This window comes from Apium graveolens, chromosome 11, assembly GCF_009905375.1.
Source record: "Apium graveolens cultivar Ventura chromosome 11, ASM990537v1, whole genome shotgun sequence".
Classification (NCBI taxonomy): domain Eukaryota; kingdom Viridiplantae; phylum Streptophyta; class Magnoliopsida; order Apiales; family Apiaceae; genus Apium; species Apium graveolens.
The window spans coordinates 50,558,133-50,568,111 of record NC_133657.1 but is presented as its reverse complement, the minus strand read 5'-3'; the positions used below and the strand labels follow the sequence as shown (position 1 = coordinate 50,568,111).

Below are 9,979 nucleotides of genomic sequence, written 5' to 3'. Positions count from 1 at the left end.
CTGGTTAAAGGGCAGCCATGACAAGATAAAATTCAATAAGTTTCTGGATGAAAGTCATTCTTATGAGTTGCTTGAGCTTGAAGAAGGTAAAATATATTGTAAATTTTAATTTATCTAGTATTCTTCTGCTTTAGTAATTTTTTATAATTTGTTGTTAATACAGATTATTTATTGAATATTGTAGATAAAGAAGGCAAAATGAAGGACAGTGCTCCATCAACTTAGAAGACAATGACCAAGATCATCAATGTTATTGATGATTGATTTTCCACCAGTTTAAACTTTTTATTCGAAACGAGAAATAGCTATTGTTTAAATTATTTTCTCAGTTGCTTCTGTTAAGACTTATGGAGTTTAATTTAATGACTGTAATATTTCGGATGACTGTAATATGTAAGTTAAGACTATATTTCATGTTTTCAACTTTTATGGACTTATTTTATATTCTTGTTCAACCCGATTAAAGTAACCCAAACCGACCCAACCCGTCATAATATTAATTACTCAGGGGTTAATGGGTTGATAATTTTTTAGGCCGAACTAATTGGGTTGGGTCGTAAAATGTTGTAACCCGGCCCAACCCAACCCACGTGCAACCCTAGTTGTAATCTTTTCTGTGTTGCTTAGGAGATACTTGCATCTCGAATGTTCAGAATAACAATCTTATCCTTACTATTCAAAGTAATCAATAAAATAGTGTGGTAACTTGTATTATCGTTCATCTCTTGTTTATAATCTAGTTTAATCTCTTTCATAAAACTATTGATTATCTCATGAGTTTAATTTGCGTTTTTTCTAGCGTTTAGACACATGGAGTCCACAACAACGAGGACATGACCAACTTCATATCAATATTTAAAAAAAGAGTATATAAATTTAAATGTAACCCGTCCCTTTAGAGGCTCTCATAAGAGTAAGTTCAACAACTTCTTTATATAAGCTCTTAAGTCCAATTATAAGGAATTTGACACAAAATTATGCTCCAACAGTATCTCAGTATTTCCTTAAATTACTAAGATATCACATCCATACCTTATCTTTAAAGAACTACTAGCCCTCCCTTATATCACTTTTATTAATAAAAAATTTGTTTCTCACTATTTCTTCCACTTTTTTATCTCTCTTTGTTCTAGTTCTTGCCCATATCTTTCCAAATTTATTATTATAATAATAATAAGGGATTGAGTTTATGGGTTATTGTGGGAGTTAAGATATAAAACCATGTCTTAATTTGCTAAGAGTTAATATTTTATACCCCTCCGTCCCAATTTATGTGTCCTGTTTGATTTTTTGCGGTCAAATTGATCTAACTTTGACTGAAAATTGCACATGGTACATTATTGAAAATATTTATAAAAATTATATTATTAGAAAATATGTTCAATCTACTTCTATATGTATTTTTCACTTTTTCAAAATAATGAAATAATGAGTTTATATTTATAGTCAAAGTTGAGTTAATTTGATAATCAAAAATCAAATAAAATAATAAATTGGCACGGATGAAAGTAATATTTATAAGGAAGTTATTAGCATAACGTTGACTTGCTCTCCTGCTAGTCATAAATACAAAACGTAAGTCAGTAAAAAAGAAAAAAGACGCAAAGCTCTGGATAGTCAGGGACCATTGGTTTTCTTTTTTGAAATTCAGTGTTGCCCTTTTACTTATCATATTGACATGAAGATCGCAATTCTGTCGATACAAATATATGAGTTCCATCTTGAAAGCAAATGCTATGCTGCAATATTTCACTTCCTAGCAAACAACATTTTGACTAATCAACCCAGGTCGCGCCTAGCATCTTAGCCATGAAGCTATACCTATCTGCAGTTTCATCAATCTGAAAGAGAGTGGACACCGTAATCATAACGTTAATCACTTGGTTCATTGTCCCTTTGTTCCATTAGCATATATGTATACCACCACAAGATAAAAAGCAGAGACATACCACTTTCTGTGTTGGGCGTCCACATCCATGGCCAGATTTGCTATCAATTCTTCCAATAATTGGGTTATTTTGAAGTTTTACTGATGTACTTGTGCATAGGACATATTGCATGGTCTGAAATTTAAATACAGAAATACTCTGTTCAAAGTGCTCAAGGAACAAACTGACAGATTTGCAATAGTCTTTGTAAATATTTTGTATTTTCAGCTCATTGTATCTATTGCAGACATAATAAAACAATGTATTGTGACATATAATGCAATATATTGAAGATACCAACCGCCAAAAGTTTCAAGGTATGTAAAGGCACAACTCGATCATCATGATCAGCCGTCAATAACATTGTAGGTGGGTACTGGGCAGCTTGCTGATAAGAACGTTCCCATGGTCGACTTACATTATGCAATGGTGAGTACCTGAAGAACCGAGAACCTTTTAAAGTCCGGCAACTAAATCATGTGCATGAGTATAATAAACTCAGACCATGAATATGAAACAAAATTTTATTTTTTCAGAAAATTATGTACAATATAAAGACCCAAAAGGTAGGAAGATAAAACCTCCATATGCAAGAATGATGTTGAAACTTACTTGATTAGCCAGTGGAACTCTTCTTCCTTTTCAGAACAGCCAAATTCTGAAGTCCAAGTATGGCCTGAAAACATGCAAAAGTTAAGAACCATGGGAAAGAGAGGCAACCAACTCCATTGGGGTGCCAAAAAGAGCGTCAAAGTGCCACATGGCACTCTTGTTGGCTCTCCATCGGAGTGATGGGAGTGCCAAACAAAATTGCCAAATTTTGGCACCCTCTTAAGATGGAAAAAATGTATTAATATAATTAAAGACATATATACCATTATATCTAGTTCTAATTAGACATGTATGAAGATATTGATAACTTTGAGTGCCAACTATTGTAGCATTATTTGTTATTAAGAGTGCCAAAAATACTATTGAAGAAAGATAAAATAATTGTAGTAGATGATACTAGGCAATATTTACAACTTTGTTGGCACCCGAGGGAAGAGTGATTCTCACCTACAGTGAACTTGTGAAATCTAAGCATGTCCATGACACCAGCATGGGCAAGTGCACAGCCAAATAGATCAGGTCTCTAGAAAACCCAAGAGTTTAGAGTCATGTCAACTAATCAATATAACAACGATCCATGAACTACATAATGTATATAAATACCTGATTAATGCAAGCCCCAATAAGAATGCCACCATTGCTTCCACCCTCGATACACAACTTTTTGGGCTGAGTATAACCAGCAGATACAAGATACTTAGCAGCAGAAATGAAGTCTTCAAAGCAACTCTGCTTGTTTTCCAGTTGTCCAGCTTTGTGCCATGCTTCTCCATACTCTCCACCACCGCGTATATTGGCTAAGCAGTAGACTATACCTAAATGCTTCATGAGAGCAATTCGGCTTATGTTGAATGATGGTGTAAGACTAACACTAAATCCTCCATATGCATATAGTAAGCAAGGGTGTGAGCCATCCAGTACAATTTTCTTTCCACCCACTATAAACATAGGTATCATGATGCCATCTTTACTGGGAATAAATACCTGAGAGGGAAACAAAACCAAACTAAGCAAGGAGGTAAAAGATACAAGATTGCGATGAAACATAGGAATGCTCCAAGGACTGTTTATTGAAATGAAATGAAGTATTTGAGAAAATGAAGTCATCAGTAATACACTTGAAAGTTGTACGTCCATTTTAACATCGATAGCCAAACATCAGAAATAGTAATATTAGCAGGGTGTGGTCCATTGCTTCCAGGAAAAAAGAAAAGGAAGAATGTAAAGAAACAAGTAACAAATATGTCATTTAAAACTTGTTACCTGATTAACCTGAAACTCTGTCCGGTCAAATGTAGACACCGAAGTTTCACGGAATATTTTCAACTCGGGTATCCCACTTTCCAAGTTGCAGTGATATATAACACCAGGTGTAAGGAAGCTTGTAAATCCAATAAAAAGACTTTCATCTTTACGACGAGCACTAACATTATATACAGTGCCGATGTCAATGGGAAGATGGTGCAGCAACGTTCCTGTTCTCAAGTCCCTCAACTGCAGTACATGCTTAACATCACTTAAATAAGTTACAATGATTTGATTACCGTTGACTGCAACAACTGACTCAAGAACATCATTTACAGCTTCTTGTAGTACTTCAATTCTGATGCTTGGTTCCTCCAGTCCTAATCGAATAAGGCTGTACTTTTGAGCATCCTTATTTGTCAGAAATGTGAATTCAGTGTTGTCATTTGCAATATATTGATAACTTGCATCAAAATTGTCAACAAGCTTTACAAAAGGAAGCAGATCCCTTCCCTTTTGGCCTTGAAGTCCATTAGGTAAATCAAAAAGGTTGCAGTAGTAAATCTTATTTACTGGGTCACAATTCTCGTAGATATACAGAAGAACATACTGCACCATGCATTAAGAAAACTTATAAGAAGATATTATGATCTAGTATATTACTTAGCCAAAAAAGATGTAATGATCAAGTAAAAAGTTAGAGGGTAAACAAATATTAGAACACTTATGGCTTTTGTTATGAATTTGAGGAAAGAAACATTACAACTCAACATAAATTAAAGTAAAAAAAAAAAAACAAAAATACTGGTGTAGTGGTGCAATCAGTTATCTTCACTATGGAAATTAATTTTGTATAACATTGCAACCATTTAAAATTTAATAAGACAGAGCTGCTTTTTTATCAGTCAAGTGGTTACTAATGTTGTTGGTAAGGACGCTTCTATGTTATATCCTGATTGTAATTTCAGTGTGGGGGATGTCCCTGCTTAGTTGCTGCCTCTTTTGGTAGCAGAACTTAATAGTTGAATGAAGTTTGATCTTCTTTTCCAAAAATTATGTTGGTTAGGAAATTGTTACCTGTCCATCCTCTGTTACTGAGCCTATAAATGTATGCTTTGGGTTATCAGGATCTCTCCAGCACAAAATATCTTCAGACTGATCAGAACCTAAGAAATGATAATATAGCTGATGATCGAGATTAGCATTTGTCTCTGTCCCGGCACTGATTTTTGATGCAGCAGCAGACTTTTTTCCCTCTCTAAAAAAAACCACATATAACATCTAGATCATTTAGAAAGTAGATCATCTGTGTACAGAGCTCTATGAAAATATGATGTCCACTTGCCACTATGTTGCTAGGAACTAATCAATACTATGTAACTAAAGTCTAATGATTAAAGCTGTGTTATTTACTTACATAGGAGGCGGATATCGACTGTAAAAAAATCCTTTGCTATCATGAGTCCAACTGATACCTGAAACCTTGACCTATGAAAACAAGCATGTGTCTCGTACATTAGAAAAACTAAATAACGACAAAATTGTAAAGACAACCGACCTATACTAACCATAATATATTTACTTATACAGGGATGAATTTGTAGTTTATTACAACATCACCTACAAACTTATACAACAGAGGAAAATTAGTAAGCCAGAGAAACAGACCCATGACAAAGTATCAGGCTCAATCATCCTGTCTTTAATTCTCATAACTTTAATGTTCATCCAGTCGCTTCCACTTGAACTAAGACCATATGCCAAGTACTTAGCATCCTGGCTAACAGCACACCTGCTAAGTGAAACCGTGCCATCCTTGCTGAGCCCATTTGGATCGAGCAAAACATCTGGAACTCCATCTAGACTATCCTGGATATAAATAACAAATCTGAAATGACCATGAAATTCAAACTAAAAAACAAATTTAGTAGTTTCCATTAAGCTTTTAAATGAAGTTGTTTAGTTCCCTAACCTATCATGCACTGTAAGCTTGTAAATTTTAGTTGCTTTAATACATGATCCGATTAAACCCTCCTCTTAATATCTTAGCCCTTAGAAGAGCACTTAACTTAACAATCATACTACTTTAATCAAGTTGTAAGTCAATCTCAGTTACAACATCTCATACTACTTTCATCAAGTTGCAAGTCAATCTCAATTACAACATCTCAATAGGCAGGGGTACTGTTCCTGGACTCCTGGCTATAGGCCGGCAAGGGGTGCGCCTAGGACCCCCACTTAAAACCCCCAAAATTTACAAATCCTTTACAAGGGTCGAGGACTCTGGGTGCTTGACAATCAATGGTTGTAACCATCTATCCGCTATAAATTTTCGTGGATAGATTTAACACTAAAAATTGTTGTGAATGCATGGATCACAGTACTCTATCCCTGCTTAATTTTTTCTTCGAGTTTCTCATATCCGTGGTAAATTTTCACGGACAGTAATTTGACCATTGTCGCATATTATGGACTAGCACCCATATACAAGTATATAAATTTTGCATCGTATATGTATGTTATGGCACCGAAACTGAATTTAGACTAAAGTCCCGTAAACTTGAGGGCAAGCCGTGCCAATAGGTTGCGAAGAGTGTTCAATGTTGTTATAGTGATATGACATGTCAATGTTGGCTGCTTATCTACTAGAGTTCCAGACGACCCTGGAAATTAAAAATGAATCTGAAATGACCATGACAATTCAAACTCAGCTAGATCTATTATATGAAGCAACTTGTTTAGTTCCCTAGCCTATCATCCACCATAAGCTTGTAAAAAAAAATTATGTTAAAATATGATCCAATTAAATCTTCCTTGATATTTTAGAATATCTGTTAATGTATTATTTTACATATGTCGAGGTTGGGAGGTTGCCCAAAGAATGTCAGCAGACTAATCAATTTTTGACAACTTCTGAAATTACATAAATTACAAAGGATGCCCAGCAAACATTTCTAACCAATTACACAGGCTCGTTTTATCTATTTTCTCCCTGTCAAATGTGTTTTTTTAATTTTTATATACACTTTCTCATAATTCCATCGAATGAATGTAAAATTTATGTATGGGATTGAGTTGGCAACTATTATAGGTGATATACGATTATATACCATATTATCTCTAATTGGATCTCATAAACAAAACACATCATCATTAAAAATACTCATTTTCGTTCAAGTACAGATATTTAAGGAATAATATATTTGTACATCTACAATCCAATAGAGTAGTGATAGATATTCAAAAATAATCCCTATTTTTTATCAAATTAAATGATGTGGTATAACATTCTGTATATATGATTATTATTATTAAAAAATTATTAACTACGCATTTCACTCATCAGTATTTGAAAAAAAAAATCGGGTTCTCGTAGATTCCAATACAATTTCACATCAAAACAAAATAAAAAAAGCCTTTTATCTCACAATTTGGGAATAAATGGTCCAAAATATCAAATATCAAAAAAATGAACCTGATTATCACTGCCAAACACAAAAAAAAATAAATAATGTGTCCATACAAAGGTTGAAATTTTAGCCATTACTTAATGGTCAATGGGCCGGCCAACAAATTTTGTCCGCATTTTTGCTAATACATTGGTGACTTAAGGTATCATAAATTTGTTTTTCGGTTTTTGAATTTAAAAACTAATCATATAAGTCTCGGTACTAAATGCAAGAAAAGTTTGTGTTTTTGAATTTGAGAATAAAAAGCAACAAAATTTTAATAATGGTCATATTTTGGCGCCTATATGCGTTATTTTTCTCCACATTATGATACTAGGTATCATTACCCAAAGAAAGATTCACGTCTCCCAGATGCAAGGGCGGATTTAAGTAAAAGGCCTAAAGGAATACTTTTCTTGGGAAAACAAATTAAACAATTTTTTATTGGTAATTATCGTATAAATTTGTATATTGTGTCAAGTATCCCCACTAAAAAATGTTAAATGTCTCTGTATTGTTTATATTTATTGTAATAACCAATTCTAGAAACTATAATATACTCCTTCTATCCCTTTCAATTGTTATCGTTTCTGAAAGAGTGCTCAACACGTATTTTAAGACGAAGAGAAAGTATAGTTCTATAATTTTTTTTTAAAATTTAGAGAACTATACTTTTTATTATCTTAAAATACATGCCGGACACTCACCGAGAAACGATAACAGGAGGGAGGAAGTAACTTTCTTATATTTTAGTGCCCCCGTTGAAAATTTGTTACAGATTCGCACCGCACGTCTCCATACTTGAACACAAAAGTGTAGTTGATTCTTTACTTGGTTCAGAACATAGAAATAATTATAAATGATAATATTATTCCCAAGTAAGCATGCGAGTGAAGTACAAGACGAAAATGGATAATTAAAAGTCAGCAAACATTTTTTTCAAACACTGGTAGATAAATTATATAGCTATAGGCTACATATATAGAGAAAGCAAACCTGCATGTAGAGAAGTCTTTGTGGCTGAAGGCCGGAGTTGTGGAAGTAGAAATACTTGTCCCCTTTCCTGAAAGGCACATCGTACCTCGGATAATCGAATAACTTGGTTAAATTATCCCGAAGCTTTTCACGTGTTCCGCACTTGTTAAGCACTGTTTCTGTCACCTTAACCTGTTTCTGCACAAACTCCTTCACCTCCTCCGAATCAGGATCCTCGAGCCTACAATTCATACAACAAACTCCACTATAAACATACAACTGTTTTTCTATGGCAATATGCACAAATTTTTATTTTCATTGCTGGTAATGATTTAATCACACACAAATGAAATGAAACCAAACTCAGGAGAATTTTTACTTATCGTGTGACACACTAGAAAACCCATAAAACAAACAAAAAATGACCAATCACTCTCAACAATGCCAGTGCACCAACTTCAAAATAAAAAGAAAAATTGACACTGTTTTAACATCATACCATCGATAGGGATCGGGGACAGTAACACCATGATAGTTATCAACTACAGATTCATCGCGGCGGGCGATCGGATATTGCAATGGCTCGTGTTCCAAGGCACATAAAGACCCCATGACAAGAAGTAATAGTAAAGATAATTAAATGGCTTGATTGCGCGCGCGCGTGTGTACTATATATAGGCTGTTTGGGAAGCTGATGTGAATTGTAGTCTAAGTCTGAAAATGGCGGGTAGGAATAGTAAAATGAGGTCATGTAGAGCATGCCTTGTAATAAAAAGGTTGCATTAGTCTTAATCAAGTACACATTATGATACGGGAAATGGCGTAATGTGTCGCCATGTTCCATACTATTTTGTTGTTGAAATGTCGTCATTGTTTTGTGAGGACCGAAAACCTTGGCTGGGCCTCTCTCATTCCAGACCGGCCTTAACTTTATACAACCCCAATTTATTTTATTTTCTTGTTAATGGCTATGGATAGCCTAAAAACACTGATCCCATAATAATCTGATTATATAATAATTAAATTCATTAAAAAGTGGATATGAATGTTGACTCAAAATTCAATCCAATCAACATAAACTTACATATTTATTTATTAATTTTTATATGGGATTATATTTAACTACACAAAATTAAATTAATTAACTTTTATATGTCTCACTATTTTATTATTTTAAATTGTTTTATAATTTGATCCAATAATCCGAAAACCTAATAGTTGGATATGAATTATGCTATCAAAAATCCGAGAGTGATCCAATCTGAATCTGACGAATGTAAACGGATATGAAAATGGATAGTGTTTAGGTCGGTTCAACTAAACAAGAAATATGTCTTTTTTGTGCTTTTTTAGAATAAAAATTTAAAAAACATATGTCCTGTGAAATTTATTTTGTGCCTATATTTTTAAAATATTTCCTTTTACTCCTTTATTTATATTAAAAGAATGTGCCCATTAAAATTCAATTTTTTTGATTTTCCTGTTCGCTAGCATAAAAAATTTGATCTTGATTGTCCGGTAATTCCTATGTATTCTCTTCCCTGGAATCTCACATTTTATGCAGTGTCTCCCTTGAAAACAAAAGTTTGCATGTCTTGTCTTTTTCATTTCATTGTCAACTTATATGCATATTGCATATCCTTTTTATTTAATCTTCACTAGCTAGTAAAAATTTTACTGCCTGTAGTATTCTTGTACATCAAACGTTTCAGATAATGCCTTGCAGATAATTTTGTACAAATTACAAATAATATATAAGAGCGTTTTGGC

At 33.6% G+C, this 9,979-nt stretch overlaps 1 protein-coding gene across 3 annotated transcripts; it reads right to left on the bottom strand.

The window, feature by feature from the left end:
* Positions 1-1,503: 1,503 nt before the first annotated feature.
* On the bottom strand, positions 1,504-8,866 carry LOC141698240 (uncharacterized). 3 transcript variants are annotated; one of them, XM_074502910.1, is made up of 12 exons: positions 8,709-8,866; positions 8,231-8,450; positions 5,454-5,654; positions 5,203-5,273; positions 4,863-5,043; positions 3,804-4,394; positions 3,144-3,524; positions 2,988-3,063; positions 2,541-2,604; positions 2,230-2,365; positions 1,950-2,063; positions 1,504-1,841 (listed from the first exon to the last, which is right to left on the bottom strand). In XM_074502910.1, the coding sequence occupies exons 1-12, from the start codon at positions 8,819-8,821 to the stop codon at positions 1,776-1,778; spliced, it is 2,214 nt and encodes a 737-aa protein (XP_074359011.1). In that variant the 5' UTR covers positions 8,822-8,866; the 3' UTR covers positions 1,504-1,775. The 3 variants fall into 3 exon arrangements, with proteins under 3 accessions (XP_074359011.1, XP_074359012.1, XP_074359013.1); XM_074502911.1 differs by lacking the exon at positions 8,709-8,866 and having other exon boundaries at positions 5,454-5,649; positions 8,231-8,444; XM_074502912.1 differs by lacking the exons at positions 1,504-1,841; positions 1,950-2,063; positions 2,988-3,063.
* Positions 8,867-9,979: the final 1,113 nt, after the last annotated feature.

Excerpts from the sequence above, each read along its gene's own strand:
- LOC141698240 (XM_074502910.1), bottom strand. The coding sequence starts at position 8,821 with ATGGGGTCTTTATGTGCCTTGGAACACGAGCCATTGCAATATCCGATC. Across the intron at positions 5,044-5,202 it reads AGTCGATATCCGCCTCCTAT|AGAGGGAAAAAAGTCTGCTG; the intron begins GTAAGTAAATAA and ends GGTTTTTTTTAG. Across the intron at positions 1,842-1,949 it reads GACGCCCAACACAGAAAGTG|ATTGATGAAACTGCAGATAG; the intron begins GTATGTCTCTGC and ends ACTCTCTTTCAG.